Source organism: Lipophrys pholis (assembly GCF_963383615.2).
Source record: "Lipophrys pholis genome assembly, chromosome: 16".
In the NCBI taxonomy this organism is placed as follows: Eukaryota; Metazoa; Chordata; class Actinopteri; order Blenniiformes; family Blenniidae; genus Lipophrys; species Lipophrys pholis.
Genome location: NC_137634.1, coordinates 23,909,946 through 23,933,517, shown reverse-complemented (window position 1 = coordinate 23,933,517; position 23,572 = coordinate 23,909,946). Strand labels below are relative to the sequence as shown.

At 41.8% G+C, this 23,572-nt stretch overlaps 1 protein-coding gene across 1 annotated transcript in view; it reads right to left on the bottom strand.

The window, feature by feature from the left end:
* Window positions 1–317: 317 nt before the first annotated feature.
* The window catches only part of LOC308121349 (polypeptide N-acetylgalactosaminyltransferase 10-like), an 83,792-nt gene continuing 60,537 nt past the window's right edge, over window positions 318–23,572 (bottom strand). Inside the window, exons 6-14 of the mRNA XM_080482530.1 lie at window positions 22,711–22,894; window positions 16,904–17,021; window positions 6,745–6,852; window positions 3,992–4,213; window positions 2,858–2,974; window positions 2,518–2,667; window positions 1,851–2,085; window positions 803–964; window positions 318–701 (exon numbers count right to left, since the gene is read on the bottom strand). Of these exons, the coding sequence (XP_080338656.1) occupies window positions 1,921–2,085; window positions 2,518–2,667; window positions 2,858–2,974; window positions 3,992–4,213; window positions 6,745–6,852; window positions 16,904–17,021; window positions 22,711–22,894 (1,064 nt within the window). The 3' untranslated portion in view covers window positions 318–701; window positions 803–964; window positions 1,851–1,920. The remainder of the gene's footprint in view (window positions 702–802; window positions 965–1,850; window positions 2,086–2,517; window positions 2,668–2,857; window positions 2,975–3,991; window positions 4,214–6,744; window positions 6,853–16,903; window positions 17,022–22,710; window positions 22,895–23,572) is intronic.

The following is a 23,572-nucleotide window of genomic DNA, read 5'->3' as shown; positions in this document are numbered from 1 at the left end:
TGTTTGCTTATTCTTTGTATGAGACACAATCCATTTCCTGTTGTGGAGACAGTAGTGGAACATTTGGTTTCCTTATGATTCAATGCTAATTGAACTTTATCGTTGATTTTTCAATGCATAGAGTCGTCTGTGTATTATATGTTGTATCTGACAGTTGGCAACATATTTTCTTCATTGGACACTTGGAAAAATTTGCTTCAAATATGAGTTTTCACTTCCACGTCTTATTACCAGATACAAATACTTACCTGGAGCTTTTGAGAATTTTTCTTGGATTATCATATGAAAGCAGTGAAAAGAACTTCAAAAAACCATCTCTAAATAGAAGGGACATATCTTTATTATGCCATAGGTGAAAAAAAAAATATTCCAATAATCCAATATGAATCTGTACAAGAATCCGTTCCTTTGAGAAAAAAAAATACTCCATTTCTCCATCAGTAGTTCATCAATTAATTTATCCTCTGTTGGAAAAAAAAAGGGTTTTTTCACTGCGAATAAAAACATGGCAACAATAGAAAAATAAGATGAGATTGAATAGATTATCCATTAAGTCCAGCAGAGTCTGTGTCTGAAAGAAAGGCACGTCTTTGCAGATTTCAGTCTTGTTAAGTTCTTTGTGATCCAGATTTCAGTCTCTAAAAAGCTCCACATTTCAGGGTTTCCGCAGGGCGCTCAGGTTTCACCGTGCTCCTCACACCCTGCACACAGGACGAGACTTTTCAACTCACAGAATTTCAGTAGATAAGATTTAGAGTTGATGGCACGCTGGTTTTTTTTTCTTTTTTTTTTTCTTTTCTACCTTCTTCCCCATCAGAAGTGCGCGCTGTGCGATTGGATTCTGGATGTTGCTGCGTGAGCGCTGACTTGGCTTCTGCAGCCATCAGCCGTCGCACCGGATCACTGCCGCGCCGCGGGGAATGTTTGTGAAGCCGCGTCGTTCACCCGTAGCTTCCAGTCTTATCTGAGCACAAGCGAGACAGAGGCAACATTAACAGGTTGCAGAAAACGTCTGGGACAAACACTGCGTATAGATCGCGCCGCCGGTTAGCATTGTTAGCTCACGTTCCACGGAGCCAAGCAAGTCGTCTGCCCAGTCAACTCAACCAGGCATGACCAATCGCACCACGAATTATGAAACATCACAGCACATTAGAGTGGACCCCATCTTTAAGGGAAATTTAGACTCATTTAAAAATGCAGTTTTTACACAGTAAACTGAAATCAATCCCTATTCAGTCCACATGTGATGTTTGTCTCCAGAGTGTCGTGACCCCCCAGTCCATATTCTTGGTAGTTTTATTTTGACAGTCGCTGTAACAACAATCCAACTTCCACTACAATGTCCGAGTTCTCCCATTGTTAATGTTTATAGCGGCTTGTTCTCTGCACGCACAGAGCAGCAACAGCAGCAACTAGTGGCCTGGCATGTGACCTACATCATTTCCATGAAAACAGACATAGTTTTCAAAACATTGCCATGCCAAACGTTTCTGAAACAAAAACACGAAAACAATATGTTTTTGCCTGAAACACTGTCATGTAAATGCAACCTTACTGATTTAGTATCACATTTTATTGACATTTCCTTGAAAGAAGTCAGATATATTGACGGCAATCCCAATAACTTGTGCAGATTTGTTGAGAAATATTTCAAGTTGCACATTTAAGATGATGCTTGAAAAAGGATTGTGTCATGGACCATATAGGATTACCACATAGGATTAAGAGTAATGCAGGAGGAAAATTGTTTTGGGGGAAAAGTTAGGCGTCGTGTTTCAACCATTCAACCATTTTCTAAATCGTGTGAATCTGTACACGCTATTACACATCGCTGCGGCGTCGCTCACCTGAACAAAGAGGATCACTGTCGCGCGGTCGTTTTCTTTGGAAGACGCTTCATCTCGCCACGCAGTGGCCTCAGTTGTTGCCCCGGTTGAAGAGCTCCAGCACGGTGTCGTTGGTCCTCTCGAACAGCCACTGCTGGCTGAGGGAGGCGGAGTCGCATCTGTTCATGAAGACCCGGCGCTCGCTGGGACTGCTGTCGATGCAGCTGTTACTGACGGGGTGGTACAGGCTCTTATCCTGCAGGGAGGAGAACACACACACACACACACACACACACACACACACACACACACACACACACACACACACACTGATCGTAACAGGGACATCTTGTCATCAATGTTGTAAAGTTCACACATCTTGCTCCAACAAGGAAGTCCAGGTTTAACAAATGAAGTGTGCTGTCATGTCGAAGACCCCACAAAGTGATTTAAAACAAGTACACACACGTACACACACAAATGTGTGAGACTTTGACGAATAGATATCTAATTAACTGAGTTCATCCATAGTTCCTGTTGCATCTATTGCAATATATTTATCCATTTCAGCTTTCTGGAATAATTTGCAGCACTAATTAGCCTCCTGCATGTTTTTGCATGAAGTGGCTGTGAAATAGGACGTGTCGAAAAATATCCCTGTTCTCCGGCTCCGTTTCGTTCCACGTACCTTCCTGTAGCGCCACAGCTGGTTCCCCTTCATGCCGTGACAGTCGTACAGGGTGACAGGGCTGCTGTGGGACACGGCGTCGAAGCACACCTTCCTGGTGTGCATGGGGTCGCCCACCCGGATGTCCTCCCTCCACCCGAACGTCAACACCTGCAGTGAGCAAAGTCTCAGCTCGGATTGTTTTCACCGCTCCGCAGTGTCATCAAGAGGTAAATAAACAGAGAAGTTCTGCCACAGCCAGACCGTTGTCCAGGAAGACTCACGGCAGCTCCGAGCTTCGGGGACTGGAAATGAAACCTTCCCCAGCCATTTAGCTGGAAGAGTAATAAAGGCGCCTCACCTGTCCGTGGCTCCAGGCCACCTCCCCCCTCCCTTTCACGCAGCTCTCCAGGCGGATGGGGCTCCCAGACACAAAGTGTTTGATCTCCATACACATCCCGCTGCCCACGCTTCGTATCTGCATGACGCAAACACACAAACACATTCATGGAGTGGAAAACAATCATAGTGCATACCTGCTCCGTGGAGGGCACATTCATCACTTTTCTTTAATTCCAGGATGGATTTCTGAACTGCCACCTTTCTCCAACAACACCTTTTTCTTTTCTTTATTACCATGTTTACGATTACTATTTCATTTTTCTGCACTTCCCTTGAAAAAGCCCTGAGGCATGTTTGGTACCTGGAAGTGTGGACTGGGGCTGCCCTGATGGGAGTTACAGCTGAGCCAAAATCCTGTTATTGCAAACAAGTTTCATCACTGTGTCATGCCTGTTGTCAACACCTACGATTGTTCCATCACTTTCTCCACCTCGGTGTGCTCTCCATAGTTCATATCAAGCTCAAAGTCTTTGTTTGATATACATTTTCTGAGCACAAATGTGAGAAAATGTGCATTTTTCTTTGTAACCACATTTCTTGGCAGACATTTTTTTAATTATTTAAGTCCTGTTTATTTATTTTTTTTACACATTATGTTAAAGTTGTAAGATGTTTGAAGCGTGACAATAACAAAATGCGTTAAAAATTTAACCGAAGCATCTCTAGCATGTGGCAGAACAATACGTCTCAATACACTGCTCCAGCTCGGCATAAACGATAATAATAAAATAATAATAATAATAATAATAATAATAATAATAATAATAATAATGAAATAAACGAGCCAATGTCTGTTTGCTTGTTGTTCTATTTCTATGCTATCCTTTTCTCTCCTTCTTTCCCCTCAACCCAACTGAAAAAGTAGAAAGTCTCCACCTCTGAGTCTAGTTCTAAAAGTTTCTTCCTGTTAAGAAAGAGTTTTTCATCTTCACCGTCTGTTTTACTTGCTCATGTGTAATTATGTTTTTCACTGTAAAAGTGCCTTGAAATGACTGTTTGTTTTTTTGGTTTTTATAGAAATGAAACTGAATCGAATTCATTCTGATCACTCTTTCCTGTAGTGTGAACGTAGCCAGGTGTCTGCAGTAGTTACCTCTCCCCAGGCGGCAGCAGGGGGCTCCACCGGCGGGTAGTGTTTGGGTAGATCCCAGGCCACCTCCGTCATGAACCACTTGAAGTTCTTACAGTTGAGTCGGTTCCTCAGCTCCTTCTGCGCCGTCATGTCTCCTGCCGACAGGTGGCGGTACTCCGGCCGGCGCTGGTAGACGTACTCGCCGTACTCGTCCATCCAGACCTCGGCCACACGCTTCAGGTTCTGGAAGGGAAAGATAAGAGGACTTAACAAAGGGGTGTCAAACATCAGGCCCGCAAGAAGCTTCAATAGCGACAAAAGAGTAGCGACACAACACAACACTGAGACCCGAGCTGAGATATCGGAGAGAGCTAGCCAACTAGCATTAGCCTCAAAGCTGTGCTGTCAGGGTGAGTTTGTAAAAACACCCAGAATGCAACAGCTATAGGAAAGGTGTAATGGACATTTCACTGCATTTTGCATCAATAAAATTGTCTTTACGTTGAAATTTCAGTCATTTTCTTTGGTTTTCTGTGAAAACGTTTATAGTCAAGGGTTATTATGAGACTATTTTTTTCCGCTCCGGCCCACTCAAGATGAAATTGAGCTGTTTGTGGTTCGTGTTTGTGTTTCTAGTGGTCAAACAAAGACATTGCATGAACACTAGACCACACTAAGTTTCCGCGACGGAAAGTTTCTCCTGAGACTAACTTGTGTTGAGTTTGACCTTGTTACATCGGTGATTCAGTCTCAGTTATTGTTCTAAACCAGTAGAAAAAGAAAAAAAGATAAAAGAGAGTTGGAAATAAAGAAAAAAAAAATCATCTGATAAAGAAAGACTAATGAGATTTTGTGCAGTACCACCAGTGAGCTCATTGTCGGGGCTTTTATGTGAACGTCCTCACTCCATCTGCTCAGTTCGAGCCCATTCAGGGACATCATTATTCCACTGAGGTCCAGACCAAAATAACAACTACGAATAAATATATAAACAAGTAAAAAGTGAAGCTGAAGCCTGGAACTTTTGGTCATACACTGAGCCAAGTTCCAGGCCGTGGTGCAGCCATGCATAATGAATCCACCTCCGCTGATTTAACACTTTCAGACCGTTTCCCATCCTGTGTAGGAACAAAACGGAACAAAGAAACTTCAGCTCATTCTTCACACAAGCACCTGCGACGGCTGCGAGCCGTGAACATTTATACCGCACGAGGCCGCCTTTCACTTGGTGGTCTTTTTGTTTACCGATGCTGAGTCGACTCTAAAGTGATTGTGCACATTGGGAGGAGAGAGGAGTTAAAAAAAAGAAAACAAAAAGCTGCCATTTGTTGTTCTGTCCCACTTGAAGACACACTGTGCCGGTGTGTGAACAATGTGCATGAATCCACACATGTGAACAGAGTGTCTGTGTCAACTTGTTTTAGGTTTTGCTATTTACAGTTTTGTGTGTGTGTGTGTGTGTGTGTGTGTGTGTGTGTGTGTGTGTGTGTGTGTGTGTGTGTGTGTGTGTGTGTGTGTGTGTGTGTGTGTGTGTGTGTGTGTGTGTGTGTGTGTGTGTGTGTGTGTGTGTGTGTGTGTGTGTGTGTGTGTGCGTGTGTGTGTTCCAGCAGCTTTTCCCAGAGTCTTGCTTCAAAACATTTTCTGCTTTTCACATTTGAACACATTCCAGAGCATTACAGACACAGAAGTGCTAGTTTTTGTGTCGTTGTGTGGAACAAGCACAACACACTCTCAAATCAGTTTTCAAGCCCTAATTTGTTTGTTGTAACACCTTTTTTTTTATTTTTATTTTAAAAAACACAGCTAAAAGCTTCTAGAAAAAAGAGCGAATCAATACAAACTAGTGAAATTAAAGTAGGTTGTTGTGAAAAAAGGTGAGTTCAAAAGGAACAAAGTCTCCCTCCTCCTCCGTGACGTCCTGGTCGATTCACGGTCCATTCCGCCAAAGTGCTTGACAGAGTTTTCCAGGGTGTCACACCAGTTAGTAAAATACACACAGAGGGACGATTTCTGTACTTCATTAGGCCAAATGCTTATAACAGTGACTTTATACCTTAGAGGTTTTTGACTGCTGAAGTATGTATGTACGAACAAATCAAGTGAAAAACGCATCGTTTTGGGTTTTTCTATGAGAAAAGTTTAAAGTTAACACAACTGTTGTCAGTTGTTTTTGTAATGATGTAATGTAATGGGAGTAAACAGCATTGACAGAAGACCAAGTTGGATTTTTTCTTACGGTGACGGTCAATTATAAAACTACCAAGTTCTTATTGTTCATCTCCTGAGCATGTGCAGAACAACTACCTATGGCCGTGGAGCGCGTGTGCAGTCTCTGCATTTTCAAAAAAAAATCGCATTTCTCCTCGTTTCCATGGAGACGGAGTCTGGGCATCTCCCAAAAAGTTGCGTTTTCAGTGACTCTGAGCAGAAGTTTGGCATTTTCACTTTCTCACGACAGTACTTCCTTTTCGTGCTGCTGAATCTCTGGAGTCGAGAGTGAAACAGAATTACGACTGTGACGGATAAGAAGTTAAACATCCCACATAAATCCAGCGTGGTTTGATTGGAACGTCGATCAGTCTGATGAAGGCGTCAGATTAAAGTTCTGTGCCGTCCATCGTGTCGCTGTGTGACTCAGGTACAATACAGGAGCCGTGACGACTTCACCCTGACACCACCCTCTATTATTCTCTCACAGCAGCAAACAGACTCTGACTGATCTGCTGTGTTGCATTTTGTCACAAACCACCGAGGCTCCGAGTATGAAGGATTACCTTCGCCAGGCTGATCCCGCCGGGAACCTTGTAGGGGACGTACTTCCGATAGATGTGTCCTACCCTGGAGCAAGGGATGTCCTCCATCCGTCCACCACACATCCACACCTACAGAGGGGGACAGACACCTTCATCATTCAAGACTTTATTCGCTTTAAGACTGAAAGACAAAGAGAAAAGGCTGCTGCAGGAAGACGTGAGCTCAGTCAGTCAGTCAGGCTTTGTATTCATTGCAGTATTGAGACAGTTAAACGTATCTCAAAGTACTTCATGTACATGCTGAAAGCAAAATACATGAATGCAAGCATACATATATATACACACATAGAGCCACAAAACTGTTTAAATCTTATATATGAATGAAACACCCAAAACGAGTCAGTAAAAGGTGAAAGTGAAATGTAATAAATGTGATGTAATGCAACAAAATACTGAGAAGAAAACTATGAACTCAATCAACCAAAATGTCATAACAGTGAATTTAAATATGAGAAAAACATATTAAAAATAGAAAAAAAAACTGAATTGTGAGAGAAAAGACAAAAAGAAATAATAAAGAAGATTAAATAGATTATGAATACTAATACAGGATAACTGAATATATAAAAAAAACACCTACTCATTATCAGTAACAATATCAAGAAAAGAAAAATATCTACAAGAGCCAAATACATTAAAAGAGAAAACATACTAATTTTGTGCAAATACATAAATGAATATATAAATAAATATTACAAGTGGATAAGTAAATTAAAAATATTAATGTAATATGTTTCATATACTGTGATGACATACAGTTCATACCGTGTATACTGTTTACATAATCCATCCATCCATCCATCCATCCATCCATCCATCCATCCATCCATCCATCCATCCATCCATCCATCCAGCAAACACAGAAAAGCCCTGACTCGAAATCAAACCGGGGTCCTCTTGCTGTGACATTGTCAAGCTGACCACTTTACCACTGCAGCACCTGATGAAGAAGCAGATAAACCAAATGGAAAATAGACTCTGACAGGCTTTTATCTGGACTCGTGTTACAAGGGTGAATATAATAGGAATATTTTTCAGACAAGCAACACGTGGAGCCTCCCTGCAACATATTTTCAAACCATTCAAAGGATTTAATATGTTTTCAGCACCTTAATGTAACGACAACAGTGAAATGAACTTCTCTTTGAGCACCCCCTCCCCCCCGCCCCCCGCCCCCCGTCCCCCCGCTTCATTTCTGTCTGACACAACAGTCGTCCAGCAGCGGCTCCGTTCCATTCTCTTACTTGGCTCGAAGTGGTGAAAACAAACCACGAGAAAGAAAGAGAAGGAATCGGACGAGGAGGATGAAGGAGGAAGGAGAAAGGACGACTTAAAGATAGCCCGTTTTAAAAAAGGAGGGCTTTGTTTTGAGAGACAATGGGAGAAGGGAACGTGTGGAAATGAAAGGCTGGATTAAAACATGAAAGCAGCCGAGGAATGAATGAGAGTGGAGTCTGTGGTGAGCAGGGTTTATTTACGCTGTCTGAAGGTTCGTGGCAGGAAGTGGCAGGAAGCGGGAGGAGCATAGATGGATGTAACGGAACATGAAAACACCCACTTTACGCTACAATTGAAACGAAACCCACTTTTGGTTTGGAGTCTGCATGTTCTCCCGGGATTTCTTCAGAGACTTTAGACTCCATTTACACATCGATGTTTTTAAGTGAAAACGGAAAAATATGTTGAGTTGTGTGTGGCGATTTAAAGGACAACGGTGCTCAGAGTGAATGAAAAGGCTCCGACTCCGTCTCCAATATAACCAAATCTAACCCTGAACTCAACCATAACTCTGAGCCATAACTCCTAACATAACTTGACCCTCCCCTTCATTTAATCCTGAACCAAAACTTACCATAATGCTGAATTTACTGTAACTCTAAACTTAATCTAACTATAGCCCTGAACTTAATCGTAACTCTGAGCTTAATTTGAACCATAACGGCTAACCTTACCCTGACCCTCACCTAATCCTGAAGTTAATTTAACCTAACCATGACCCTGAAATAATCTTGAGCTGAAATTTACCATAACTCTGAGCTTATTCTAACACCAAACGTAACCTAACTGGACTTAACCTAACCCCCAACCATTAACTTAATTTGATCTTGAACTTGACCGAAGCCTAACCCTGAACTTAACTTAGCCCTATCTCTGAATTAAACCTAAATCTGAACTAAACCAAACCATAATCCTGAACTTAAGCAAACTATAACTCTAAACTTAGCCTCACCCAGAAATGAATGTAATATACACCCTGAACATAACCTAAACATGAATTTGAACTAACTCCTACCATAAACTGACCACAAAATCTATTTTCTAAATGTATTAAGCGGCCCAGTGGTTCAGTGTAAAACCAGGTTCAACACCTCACCAAGCATTCATAGTCCAAACTCCAGCTGACTTTACCTGATCATTAATTGACTGAATCTGTGACTCCACATTAAACCGAGTCCTCATGAGGCTTGTGAGGAAATTTACATTTACTGCAAATATTGTAACTTTAATCCCTCAGACTGAATTTAACCTCAGTTTAACTGTAAAACGAGTCTAATCCCAGAGTTCTCACGATAAAAAACTTAACTTTGTACCCTGAAGAAGGAAACTGGATGTGAAAGGATAATGTGAATGTACAATATTGCCGGGATGATGACATATAGAGTGGTTTTCATGTCATTTAAATCTTTTAGATATAATACACATTTCATTCAATCTTCCTTGGAAATTGTCTTTTAGTGTTTTTAACTCTCTGAGGGAGAAATAGTCTCATTCTGAATTAATAATGGATTCACTTTAAATTATTTCAGCACCGTGTTCTTGTATTTAAAATATGATTCTGACAATCTGGTGGGCAACAAAAGCTAAATATTTCAAACATCTAAAAGCTACTAAAGCGAAATGAGACGCTTCGTTTTTGTCAGCCGCCGTTTGTAACATTAAGAAAAAAAGCGTGTAGCATGGCGTAAAGCTTTAAAAGTCTCTACAACCCTGAAGCCAGCACCTAAAAGTCAGGACCACGGCGGTGTCACGGCCCCGTGTTAACATCGCAGTCGTCGGTTCGGCTGCAGAAAAGCTCCACCGGCAGTGAACCGGCTCAGATCGTGAGGCCGACAAGAAACTACAGAATTCACTCTGGCTGCATGAATAAAACATGATGCTGCAAGACTGAAATCCACAACTGCCTTTCGCCTCAAAGAGCAACGAAAAGTTCAATTGCCTCAATTGGTGTTCAAGAATAAATAAAACCTCAGTAGCACACAGTTGGATTTTCACAGTTTTGGTCATGTGATTGGCTTAAGGTAGACAACTCAGCACAATAACAGTAAATGACATGCATTTTTTTTTTTAAGGCAAAACACACTTTAATCATGTTTTGATGGTGTTCTTCTGTTAAAAGATCTCAAAAATATGTTAGAAAAACCTAATTGCCTGAAACCTTATTGATCTTGTCATCCTGTGAGCTTTTCTTATGATGTCATCAGCATAGTTATTATTTATAGTGGATCGTATAACATCAAAAATACCCCCAAATCATGCAAATGGTGACACAAACCCCAAATTTGACACAGTGGTAGAGATTTGAATAGCCAATAATTCTAGCCAATTTGTCATGATCTGGGGTTTTGGTGCTTTCCACGTGTGTTTTGTTGTCTGTTTTCCCTGTCTGTCTGCTCTTCCTGTGTTTCCCCTCCCCCCCCCCTGAGCTAGATTGGTTGCAGGTGCTTTCACAGGTGTGGATGATCATCATCAGCGCCACTATTTAAGTCGGCGCTAGATTATTGTCTTCACCTCGTGGCTCCTCGTCAAGACGACCTATGCGCCCGTGTCCTGTCGTCTACTCGTCCACGGTTCCTCTCTCTGGATTCACCTCACGTGTGCTGGAAAAGGGTTTTTTGGGATCGTCACCTGGATTGTCGTTTCACCGCTCACGTATGAGCTTGGACTCTCGCTCATATTTGTCACTAGTGTCACCTCCCCTTGTTATATTAAATCATCACTAAGACTGCTTTCTCTGTTTCTGTGTCATGCATTTGGATCCAGTTCTGAAAACCGTGACACAATTTGCCACTTGAAAATGCAAGATGGCCACCATTTTGCAAGATGGCCACCATGGGGACCAGTAGAAATGTAATTTCGGCCATTCATTTGGATGTAGATTGCCAATCTTCAAGATATTGGTGTCATTTTATATGTTTTAGGAGATGCTGATTTCGGTTTTGGCACCTGAAATGCACTGGAATTGACCTATGTTGCAGTTTTGAGCGCTGCATCATATGACTCTTCAAATTGGTCACATGTAGGTAGATGCAAATACACAAGTGCTTGGGATGTACGTGCTTGGTGGTATAGGCAGCCCTTTTGTTTCAGCAGTCGGCCACATCCTATAGATGAGCTGCTGGCACTGGTCCAGTTGCTTTTGCACGGTAACGGCCACACCCACAGTAAACCACATTAGCTTGTGGGCTAAACTGGGTGAGGGTAACATACAGAGGTTCTGTGTGTGAAGGAGTTTTCTTTTGCTTTTGTGTTTCTTGGCAGCCATCTTGAAAAAATGCCCACCATCTTCAATTCTCATGTTTCTATTTAAGCTGCAAGGTCATCATGATGGAAATCCGACATATTATGACCAGTGTTTGTGGAATTGTAAATGTGATTGTGAGTGTAATTGAGCAAATGTAAGCCTTTCTATGAAGAAAGTCCATTCAGTGGGCTCATTTTGGTGGTCATCTTGGATTTTTGCATAGCAAATAGGATAGAATTTAAGACCATGCCCCAAAGCACAACTTAGCCAAATTTGATGGTTCGATCAGAAAATGCACAATTTTTCCATTATCTGCCTCGCTATTAGGCCCCGTTTACACATTTTCAAGTCTCCTTTTACGTTACCATGGCACTCCATAATTTTTGTTTGTTCCGATTCTGTGTAAACGGACGTTATTTTCAAAACATTGCCGCGTAAACATGACATTTGTTATCAAGAATGGATGGCTGGAACAAATTATTATTTTTTGAAACCTTCAGATATAATCTAACTCAAAAATAAATAAGCCAATAACAGAATATCCTACAGCAATTTTAAAGATTTCAACTAAAAGATTGAATGGACTTGCTGTGCAGTGACTCACTACTGCCCCCTAATGCACAAAAGAGTTATGCTTCGGTGCAATATGTATGCTAACTATTATATAGTAGCATTATAGCAATTAATATTACTATAAACTATCAAAAAAACTTTTTGACAAATGATTATGTTTTTGTTGGCTTGTTTAAGTATATAATAAAAACATAAAAAGTCTTATGTTGGTTGCCCACTCTTTATGTCGTCATCAATGATATGATACGCGTTTATACAGTTTGCTCAGGCAAAGTATTCATAATATAATTTCAATCCACACCATTATTTTGTTCAGCTCTATCCATCTTTTATACCAATGCATTAAATTGAGAGTAGTGTGTGTGGGTGGAGCCAATCCCAGCAGACTGTGTCCATGAAAGTTTGATTATTTCTGCGTCTGGAGCAGCTCAGAGACACGCGGCCCTCCAATCCACCGGCCCCCGGGAGGTTCAACCATTTTCATGCACTATTTGATCACTTATTATGTTTTTAATGTGTTTTTCTTTGCAGCTACCTACTTTATCCATGAAAGAAATTAAAGTTAATGGCTTTTTATTGTTGACAGCTTTAAGTAGATCAAAATAAATTGATGCAAGAGTGAAAAACATCATGAACAGGTAATGATTTGTAATGGAGAGAATGAGTAATGGGCGTATAGGAAATTGCCATGATGGATTGTTTACTAAGAAATTTGGTCTGACGACTACAATCATGAATATGTGACAGTGCACATTGTCTGTCTTACCAAGTGTGACGCTGTCTCTAGCTTCAGGCTCCTTGATATCCCCTCCTCGTGTCTGATTGCTGCTCCCTGCCCTGATGTGTTTCACCTGAGTGTCTGATCATCTTCACCTGGTGAAGGTGGTATATATTCAGTTCTGTCTTCTTTATGACGGTCAGTCAGTTCCAAGTTTCTAACCCGCTTTCGACCCAGAACCTCAAGCGAACTGTGCACTCTGTCCCTCGTCAATATGACTCTGCAAGCACTTCAACACTGTGATCCTCGCACAACGCCTCTGCTGACTCCACCTTCCCTTTACCCCCGTACTGTAATAACGCCCTGTTTCCATCACGTTTGAGAGTGAAAACTGAAAACTTTCTTTGTGTTTCTGACTTCCATTTACACAACAATGGCTGGTCAATGAAAACGCAACGTTTTGAAAAGATCTCCCAACATAGAACTTTTCGAAAATGCTCCGACTCCGTCTCTGTGGAAACGGGGGAAAGCGAGACTTGTTAGAAACGCTGCTACTGCTCATGTGCACCACAGCCATATTAAATAGTTCTTCTGCACATGCTCAGTAGAGACAATCAGAACAAAGTTTCCTCCGTGGTGTCATGACTCCCAGTCCATATTCTCCTGGGACTTGGTAGTTTTATTTTGACAGTCGCAGTGATAACAATCCAACTTGGTCGTCTGTCCACTCGAAAGTCTGTGGTCTCCCGTTGTTAATGTTTAGAGCTCATTGTTCTCTGGTGTGTGTGTGTGTGTGTGTGTGTGTGTGTGTGTGTGTGTGTGTGTGTGTGTGTGTGTGTGTGGTTTTGTCACAAAAACAAACAACAGCACGAACTGGCGTCCCAACATACGAACTACAATGTTGTCAGTGTTTCTGTGGTCGCCTTCAAAATGTTGGTTTGTTGATGCAAAACTTTTCTGACACAAAGAATAAAATCCTGTATCAAAGCTCAAATCTGTGTTTTCTTGAATATTAAAATGTTTCCATAGTAACACAAGTAGCTGTGATGCTGTCAGACATTCTGGATCAAATCAAGGCCGGTAATATTTCATGCCGTTAAAGTTTCTGCAACATGCAGCCGGAAAGTTTAGCTGCAGAACTATACAAGCTCCTCAGTCAGTTTCATGCACTGCACGACCTTCTTGGCCAGCATGTCGGCTCGTACGTCTCCTCTTTGCTCTGTGAGTCTGCAGGTCTGATGCTATCTGACTGTGCGAACAGGAAACGCCTGACGTTCCCACGCCAGCGTCACCAGGACAGAGCGTCAGATTGACTGCGATTGTGTTTCTCGTGGCAGCAGGACCCGCCTGTCGGAGGGAGCAGCAGTTTGGTTGTGAGGATTAGTACCAGAGCCTGTTAATCTCCTCACCTCAGGAGACTGGCTGTCTGTACTGTATCAGCTAATGGGGATCTTAATAAAAAGGAAACCAAATTGAATATCTGAGCGCACGCAGTCAACCTAAGTGGTACGGCAAGACATGCGGTGATAGCAGAATTTAATAGCGTGATAATGTGGGGCCAAAATAATAACCTTGGTGTGGGGATATTATCTCAGTAATTACTTCAATGAGATGAAAAACAGTATTAAAACATAAGAGCATCTCTCCGAAGCCCAGAGGTCATGTACGGGCGTTTTTCATCGACTTTGAATATATGAAATCATCACATTTTGCTCGACAGAATGAAAACTGACATATTATACTTCAGGTGGAATTATACATCTGCATCGCTGCGTGGTCCGGCTTCGGATGACTTCAGGAGTTTTAGTTTTCACTTTGATTTCAGTCCAGACTGAACCAGGGCTGCATATTTCTGTGTTCGGTCTAACACTATGACTATCATGAATAATAACAACTGAATGAGATTTCAGTGGGCTTTTCAAAGCTGCTGTCTCTTTTTGTCCTGCTCACCACTTTCAACATCAGCTCTCACCAGGCACTTTAAAATAACTCGATCACTGAGGCTCGGTGTACACGTGTCCGGTGAAAATGCTTCGTTTCAGAAAGTTTTGCATTCACACAGTCCATTTCCACGGAAACGGCAGGAAATACGAAATCCGTTTGGCCACTCGTGGGTGCTGTTTGTTTTTGTAATGAAACCACACACACACACATGCAGCAGAGAACGATACACTGGACAGACCACCAAGTTGAATTGTTATCATGGTGAGTGTCAAAATAAAACTACCGAGTCCAGGAGAGCATGGACTGGGAGTCATGACACTTTGTTCTGATTGTTTATCTACTGAACATGTGCAGAAGAACTAGTTACTATGACCGTAGTGCACATGCGCAGTAGGAGACGGACCCCAAGTGTTTTAAAAAAGTTGCATTTTCGCCCGTCTCCATGGCGACGGAGCCGGGGCATTTTCAAAAAGGTCAATTTTCAGTGGCTCCAGGCACCGTTGTCATGGAAATGGACGCCCAAAACACGATGAAATGTTGCGTTTTCCTGTAAAATCATTACAGTGTGAAAGTGCAATAAAAGTTTTAGTGGCTAAAACTTTCCTTGTTTAAGACATATGTTGAGTCGTGACTCAGTGACTGTTTCATAGCTGTTTGTGCATTAATAGATACTCAAAACCTAAAATTGGGACATTCCCATTTCTCATTTGGGAGAATTCATGTGACAAGAACAAGCAGCCTAACTATTTACTAAGGCGTTTCCGCCCTCTTCACAGGGACGGAGCTTTTCATGAGGTTCTGTTTACCCGACGAAAGAGTCAAAGCATTTTGGAAAAGTTCCACTTTGGGGGCCCTTCCGAGCACCGATGTTGTGTAAACAGACACACAAAACACAACAAAATCGTGGCGTTTTCACTTGAAAACCTTCTACTTTTTCTACTTTGCTGTCACAATAGACTTTGTGATATCGAGCTGTAGAGTTGTAAACAGAAGCCACATATGTCACTTTCTGATGTATAATATGCAAAGAAACTTGAATAACCTCCACAGCGGTTCTGTGAGCCGGGATGAACGCTCCCCTGGGATTATTGGACCGGTATTTTTAGCTGAGTGTAAAAAAAAAAACAGCATAACTTTCTTCAGTGTGTGTACACACACACACACACACACACACACACACACACACACACACACTAGATCTTTGGTAAATATTGCGTTCACGCGGCAGTCAAACTGCAGCAGACTTTTATTCTCGTCGTTATTGTGGCGCACCAACCCAATCGCACGGCAGTTCATCAAATGGTCACGAAATGTTCACAAAATTTAATCTGTTTTTCGTGTTCTGTGACACGTTTTCCCCCATTTTTTCATGTTACACATAATGAATTTCAAACTAATACATTTCAGTTGGATTTACCTTTCCTCACTGGGTCAGGCTTTCCTCCCTATAGACAGCACATAGGCTGGGATGTTTTTGTCTTTCTTTTCTTCCAACAGTCAGGCATTAACTGATTTTACTGTGTGGCCAGTCCACACTTAATGACTATAAAGTTGCCATTAAAGATGCGTGCATCCACACTGACGAGGATTAACATTTTGTTCTGCTCTCGGCAGGTACTGTGTGTTGAGCTGCATAGAAGCTCCGTATCTCTTGAAATATAAAAGGAAAAACAATATATAGGCATTTTCTGGATGAAGTAAACAAACATTGGTGATCTTGGTGGTTCTGTAGCGGAGCCGGCGGGGGGACAGGGTGCCAGATGTGATTAGATTCTTTGTTGAAATGTTTTCAAAAGTTAATAAAGTGATGAAACAAGACAGGTTGCGTCATAATCGCTGCACTACTTTGCACCAAAGGTTCTGCCACAGCCGTGACGATATGCGTCTTTCGTCACCATGGAAACGTTGAGAGAAGCCGTTCTGAGATCGCTCTTAAAGCGATCCCAAAAACATTGTGCATATCCATCGTTTACTTGTGACAGAATATTTGTTCTTTTACTCTGTTACATTGGGCCACATGCTCGTTGATACATTCATTGTTCTGTAAGTTAATAAAGCTATGAAAAAAGAACATGCAGGAAAACGGCGACTGGAAGATGTACTGTGATCACTGCAATGGATAATCTGATTATTGTAACAGAGTTGAGTCTGTGAGTTGTTGTAAATTAGTTATTGACAACGGATAATCTCAACTTTTGTATCACGGTAACCCAGGCAACGCGCTCAAATGTCCTAAATATATTTTGTGTAATCATGAACCATAACATAAGATGTTATTTTGCTCTATATGCATGTGTTTGAAGAAAAAGCACTAATTAACACTAGAATTCCAACCTGCACTGTATATAATCTGGACTGTTTACCTTGAAGGAGATCTCGTATTGTTCTCCCCCCCAGATCTCCAGACCGGTGTCGTATCCCCCGAGCTCCCAAAACCACTTCCTGTCCACGGCGAACAGTCCGCCGGCCATCACCGGAGACCTGCGGGACACAGGACAACACAATCAATGAAGGGGATTCAATCTTAAAGATTTCCTGAAAAACCTCAGATGTGGCAACCCGTTCTACCTTCACCTTTTAAAAATCTCTACCGACGTGAGCAGTGAATACGAGCAATGAAACCACGACGAGCAAAAGAAATGCAGGGGAAAGAAAGGAAAAACTAAAGAAAAAAAGTGAGAAAAAAATGCTAATATAGCTGAAGTTACTCCACATCGTCTCCACATGTGATCCAGATGATGACGTAGCTTTATTAGAGAAGTGCTGTCAGACTCACACACCACATTGATTGCTCTAAATTAATCCTTCTTGCACATGTGCAGAACGATTTACTCTGGTCGTGGTGCTCATGGTCAGTAGCAGCGTCTCAGAAAAGTTGCTTTTTACCCCCGTTTCCATGGAGACGGATTTAGATTGCTTTCTAGAAGCTGTATTTTCAGCGACTCCGAGCGCCGTTGTCGTGCGAACAGAAACCCGGAATGCAAGGAATATTTTCCACTTTAATCTGAAAACAAGGCTTAAACTTTGTTTTTGAATTCAATAGAGCAATTGAATGAAAAAGATGTGATAAATAAAGAATTTCCACGAACACAGTCGACGAGAAGAAGCACAAAAGAAGGCAATCAGACCTTATATACCAACTGAGGTACCACAGGAATTTCTCCTGAAACCTAAACACCAAAAACAAGGAAATACAGCAAAACATGTAAGAAACAAGAGGCTTATTGAGACCTCTGTAAATAACTTCACATGAGTAAAACTCCACCACGGCTCCCCTCCATGAAGAAACAACACATTCCAAGCTACCTTCAAAGATCCTTCGAGAAATACCCATTAAAAATATGAAAAACAAGCTACGAGTGCAACATTTTCTGGCAAACAAAGCGAGAGGACAGAAACAACAGAGAGGAATTCAGGCAGTGAGTCAAAGTGCATGTATTTCTGGTGCTGGTGTTCCTCCCCGGATAATGAAGACGCTCCTAACAGTGCAGAACCAATTAACCCACTGCAAAGCGGCCGTGGCGCCTGTCTGCCGTGACAAGCGCCACGCGGCCGCGCGCCGCGCTTGTTAGCGGCGGTGTGACTGCTGCACGTGATTGTTGCACACCTGAGGCGGAAGAAATTGGGGCAGCAGGTGAAGAAGCACAAACACACGTCCATGTCACAATTCTTGTTAGGAACTTCGCCGACGAGGTGCGATCGTTAACCCCGATTCTCTCCATCACACGCCTGACTGAGACAACCTGTGAAAGTAGCGTTAGTAGCTCCGTTTACATAAAAACTTTTCAAGTTTTTGCATTTTGAAAATGATGTAGTTAGCAGGGCAGGCCATAAGTTGGCGCTGTTGATTTTTATAATGAAACCACGCACACATGCAGCAGAGAACAACGGGCTCTAAGCATTAACAATGGGAGAACACCGACATTCTATTGGACAGACGTCCAAGTTGGATTGTTATTACGGTGATTGTCAAAATAAAAGTACCATGTCCCAGGAGAATATGGACTGGCAGTCATGACACCATGGAAGGAAACATTGTTCTGATTGTCTCTACTGGGCATGTGCAGGAGAATTATTTTCCTGCACATGCACGGTAGCAGCATTCCAGCTGCAGTGCTGCCACTACACGACTAATTGTACATTATAATTATTATAATAATTAATTGAACGACTAATTAGAAAAAGAAAAAATAAATAACTAAAAAATATATATGAAGTGGCTGCTATTTCATTTGTGTTAATTTAGGTATGTCTCCTTGGAAACGCACTACATCCGGACGTCTCATGCTTGGTGGGCGTGTTGCGGATCACAGGATGGTGTCTGGATTAAAAGAGACTTTCCTTCAAGCACAACTCTTTTGTACATGACAGCACTATGTACAACGCACACACGCTCCAGCTCGTAACCCCCGGAACTCTTTAGCATGTAGCATGTAGCACGGCTCAAAATGATGTACCGCACCTAATAGGACAAACGCGTCGCTCGGTGTCTGCTCCAGGAATTCAAACTGGACCAGAATGGCGGCTCGGACACAAACCTTCTCTTGTATTACTAAAACAGCTAAAAATATTTCTGAGAACAATTGAGGCGAGAAGAAAACTGTGCAGTTGCTGAATCCATCCTTGTTTTGGTTCCACTACAGCTAATGTAGACCTATAACGAAAGTTTCGTGGTGTGTCGGATCTCTGCTCCCCATGCCTCATTTGCATAAAATAGAAGAAATGCAACTTCATGCAAATGAGCTGCGTGTAGCTCCGGGGCGACGCACCACCCCAGGCATGCAGCATTTCACATTGACAATGAATGGGATGCGGCAACTTGACGGATGTTGAGGAGGCGAACCGACTAACAACTGTCAATTTCGGCAACTATTCGCAGCAGCTCAACTCCCCTGTAAACTCAGGGCGCAGCCCGATCGTTTTCAAAAAGTTTTCAGAGTCTCGTTTTACAAACAGAACCCCAAAACGCAACGGAAGTTTTGCGTTTTCGCTTGACATTGTTACCATGGAAACAGGCCCTCAGTGGTAACAATAAGTCAACACCAGCGAGCATTTTTTTCTCATTTTTACCCAGTTGGATGACTTACGGTAGAATCACGGCTGAAATATCACATCCCACACTAGCAGGTTGTCTAAGTGTAAAATGTGAGGCGGGGAGCCAGCAGGCAGCCTGAGCTCACCCAAGTCGTCCCTGAGGAGGATCAATTAAAGGCAAACAGGACAGCCAGTGAGAGTCAGCAGGAAGAAGCACTCCGGGCTTCCCAGGCCTTGTGCGCACTGAGTACAGATACAAGCCCCATGGTGACAACAGGTTTCTGCAGTTTTCCTGCTCCGAGGGTAGAAAGCAATTACATGAATCTGCTAATCATTGCAGAATGTTCTTTGCTTCTCTCCGGCACTCAGCTCTTATTAGGACATCATCATTATTCTGGACGGACCAGGGTTGTCAAACATAAAGCACGTGGGCCAAAACCGGCCCCCAACAGGCTCCAATCCGGCCAAAATACTAAAACAATGGTTGTAGTGACTTTCAACCAAAACACAAGTGACACAGAAACACACCACTTGCGTTCTTTCCAGTGTCCAGGTTTATTTGGATCACCAGGCAGACAGGCAGGACAAAATGTCTCTCTCTAAATAAAGTCTAAATTCCAACTATACAGTTATACGGATGTACGGTAAACAAACGGTAAACAAAAAATACACGATATACGAAATACCCTCTGCCGCACACCGACAACACCCAGGTGACAACCCACAAATAACATCAGCAAAAAAACACAAAACAAAAACATTGCAGGATACGTCTCCTACAATGTTAGAAATGTCAAAGAAAACTGATTTTTTTCAAACAATTTTCTTGAGAGTAGCAGACACAACACAACACTGAGATAAAGAAGACGCTGCCATAGCAGCCTCAAAGTAATGTTGTCAGTTTGTAATGTGACGGCCACAAGCCTTGGCCAGAGTCTCTCCCTGCACTCCTTAATGGACATGTCCTCATGAAACGCTGAAGAAAGCTGGATGACCAGCCACTCATTGCATTCAGCTGTGTTGGAACAGGAACAAATAAAAAAGCACGCAGGACTGTGACCCTCAGAATGAGGAGAGCCCAGCATGATCTGACTGAAAGGTGTAGAAAAGTACAAGTTGAAAAAAGAAATCCTCTGAAATCAAGTCTGAAAGTTTGGAAGTAGAAAGAAAAAGTCCTTTGATGTTTCCAATGAGTGTTTCTGTTCTGTGAGTCGAGAACTTCAAACATTCCTTTTAAATAAGCTGTTAGATGGGGAGTGTTGGTGCTCTGATTGTGCTCCGTCCTGAAAGTTATTTGCTTCAGATTCAGCCAAATTGCTTTCAGTTCTCCTTCCCACAAACATACTTCTTTTTATTATTGTGTCTGTGTTCTTGTTCCATCTTATGTTACAAATCTATTTTTACAATTATTGTACTTGAATCACACAACAGATACACCAAAAGATTTTCATTGGTTTTGTGTGATAAACCCACACAGTCAGTGTGCAAATATTGGTGAAAATGAGCTTTAAAATATGCAAAATCCAGATTTTTTTTTTTTTTGCATAAATACAAAATACAATTTCTTAAAAAATTTCAAATCAATCGTGATTAGATATCTGATTCCCCGTTTGCACGACAATGTTTTTAAGTGAAAAACGCAAAAGTTGTTGTGTTTTGTGCCACTATTTACACAACAACAGTGCTCAAAACCACTGAATACGCAACTTTTTGAAAATGCTTCCCAGGGTGGCACTTTTCAGAAAAGCTGTGGCTCCATCTCCATGAAAACGGGGAGGAAAACGAGACTTTTTGTGAATGCAGCTTTTCAAAAACAGGTTCTGTCTCAGTGTTAACAGCGGAAACGCTGCTACTGCACCTGTGCACCACGGCTATAGTAACTAGTAGTTCTGCACATGCTCAGTAGCTGAACAATCAGAACAATGTTTCCTCCGTGGTGTCATGACTCCCACTCCATATTCTCCTGGGACTTGGTACTTTTATTTTGACAGTCACCGTAATAACAATTCAACTTGGTCGTCTGTCCATGAGAATGTGTGTTCTTCCATTGTTAATGTGTCAAACCCATTGTTCTCTGCTGCATGTGTGTAGTTTCATAAGAAAAATGAACAACAGCAGCCACTATTGGCCCAACATACTAATTACATTGTTTTCAATGTCTCTATTGTTCCCATGTAAATGTGAAACTTTTCTGAAACGAACGCCCCAAAACAATGATTTGTTAAACTTGAAACATTGTCATGGAGACAGGGCCTAAAACTATGGACGCATCCCTCTGCTTTGACCAGAAATATCAAAAGGTGATATAATCCAATCTTCCAGTCTCTATTTCATCACTAAACATGGCAGAGCCGCTTTGAAACAGTTACCGTTGAGATAATTCTCTGCAGAAGAATATCGATGTGTCTCCCACTGACTGTGGTTTCTAATCGACCCCCTGACTTTCCCTTTTATGTCACCACAGGTTGGATTTTATTGTTCAGAGTCTCGGCAGCCACCTGATGGATAGTTGTGAAATCTGGTGCTGACACTCATGTCACCCCGGGGATGAATTGTAATCACTGCAGGGAACCAGTAATGCTTCATGTCAAGTCATCTGTCCCCAAATTTGATTAATGACGGAAAAATCTGCAAAACATCAAATACTCTGGAAAAGAGCCGCATTCACTCTCCTTGTCATAGTTACTCCACTTCCTGTACACCATCGCAGCAGCAATTGTCACGCTTCAAAGGATGCAGTCAATATTTAATTTCACAAAATAGCACCATCCTCACAAAAAACTTGTCTGGGCCTGATGGCGGAACTAAAGAAGCTCCTCTTATGTTGAGTAATGGAATATTTTGACAACAACGATAAAAGGAATATCAAGACAAAGCACGACATTTGCTCTTATTGGACAGACGCTTTTAACAGATCCGGAGCTCAACACAAAAGACGAAATAGAATGGAAACAATAACACCGTCTTTTAACTTAAATGGCCATCACAATGTGTCATTCTCTTCAACCAAAACAAAGCAAAACACTGCTATTATCCGTCACTTTCAAGTAAATTGTGAATTTAAAACAAACAGCGCTAAAGCTTAGTTACACTTTGTGTTGGACTGACGTGTGCAGCGGTGTGTGGCGTTACTCACTCGAAGGGCTCGCTGGGGTCGTTCTTCTGCATCTCCGGAGGGATGGGGATCCGCTTGTAGTACATCTCCCAGTCGAACGCGCCCCGCATGGCGTCGCCCGCCTGCGTGTCGTAGCCGAAGTTGTCGTGGTCGATGACGTCGATCATCGGACAGACGATGGTCTTTCTGTTCTGGGAGATTCGGTCTGACAGATCCAGAAAGATCCAAAACACAGCAGGAAAAGAAAGGTCGTTTATGTTTCCTAGATTTTTTTTTTCTTCTTGGCAATAAATAAATCTTCAATGATTGAAAGTGTTTTATTTTCATAAAGAAAGCATTGGTAGGATGAGGACCAAGTGAAAACACATTGATTTAGCATTTTAGAAAAGTTTTGTGTTTACAATGTTTTTTAAACAATGCAGTTTTCATTTTTGGCCACTAGTGGCTGCTGTTGTACGCTCTAAACATTAACAAGGAGAGAACACAGACGTTCTAGTGGACAGACGACAAAGTTAGATTGTTATTACCGTGACTGTCAAAATAAAACTACCAAGTCCCAGGAGACTTTGCATACCATTTGCGTATGGAGTATAAATTAGGCAATACTCGGTATCGGTAAGTAGCTAAAGGTTAGTATTGGTCTTGTACTCATATGCATTTTGCTTTTGTCTTTTCAGACATAAAGCCGACCTTTTAAAAAAGCTTTTTTTAAATGTTTTCTATAGTTTTCCTTTTAGTCACTGAATGACCCAGATTTGAACAGTTCTTTTATTTTATTTTCACTTCTGTAGCACTTTGAGATTGCTCAAATATAAAGTGCATTTCAAATAAAATCTATTATTATTATTATTATTATTATTATTATTATTATTATTACAACATC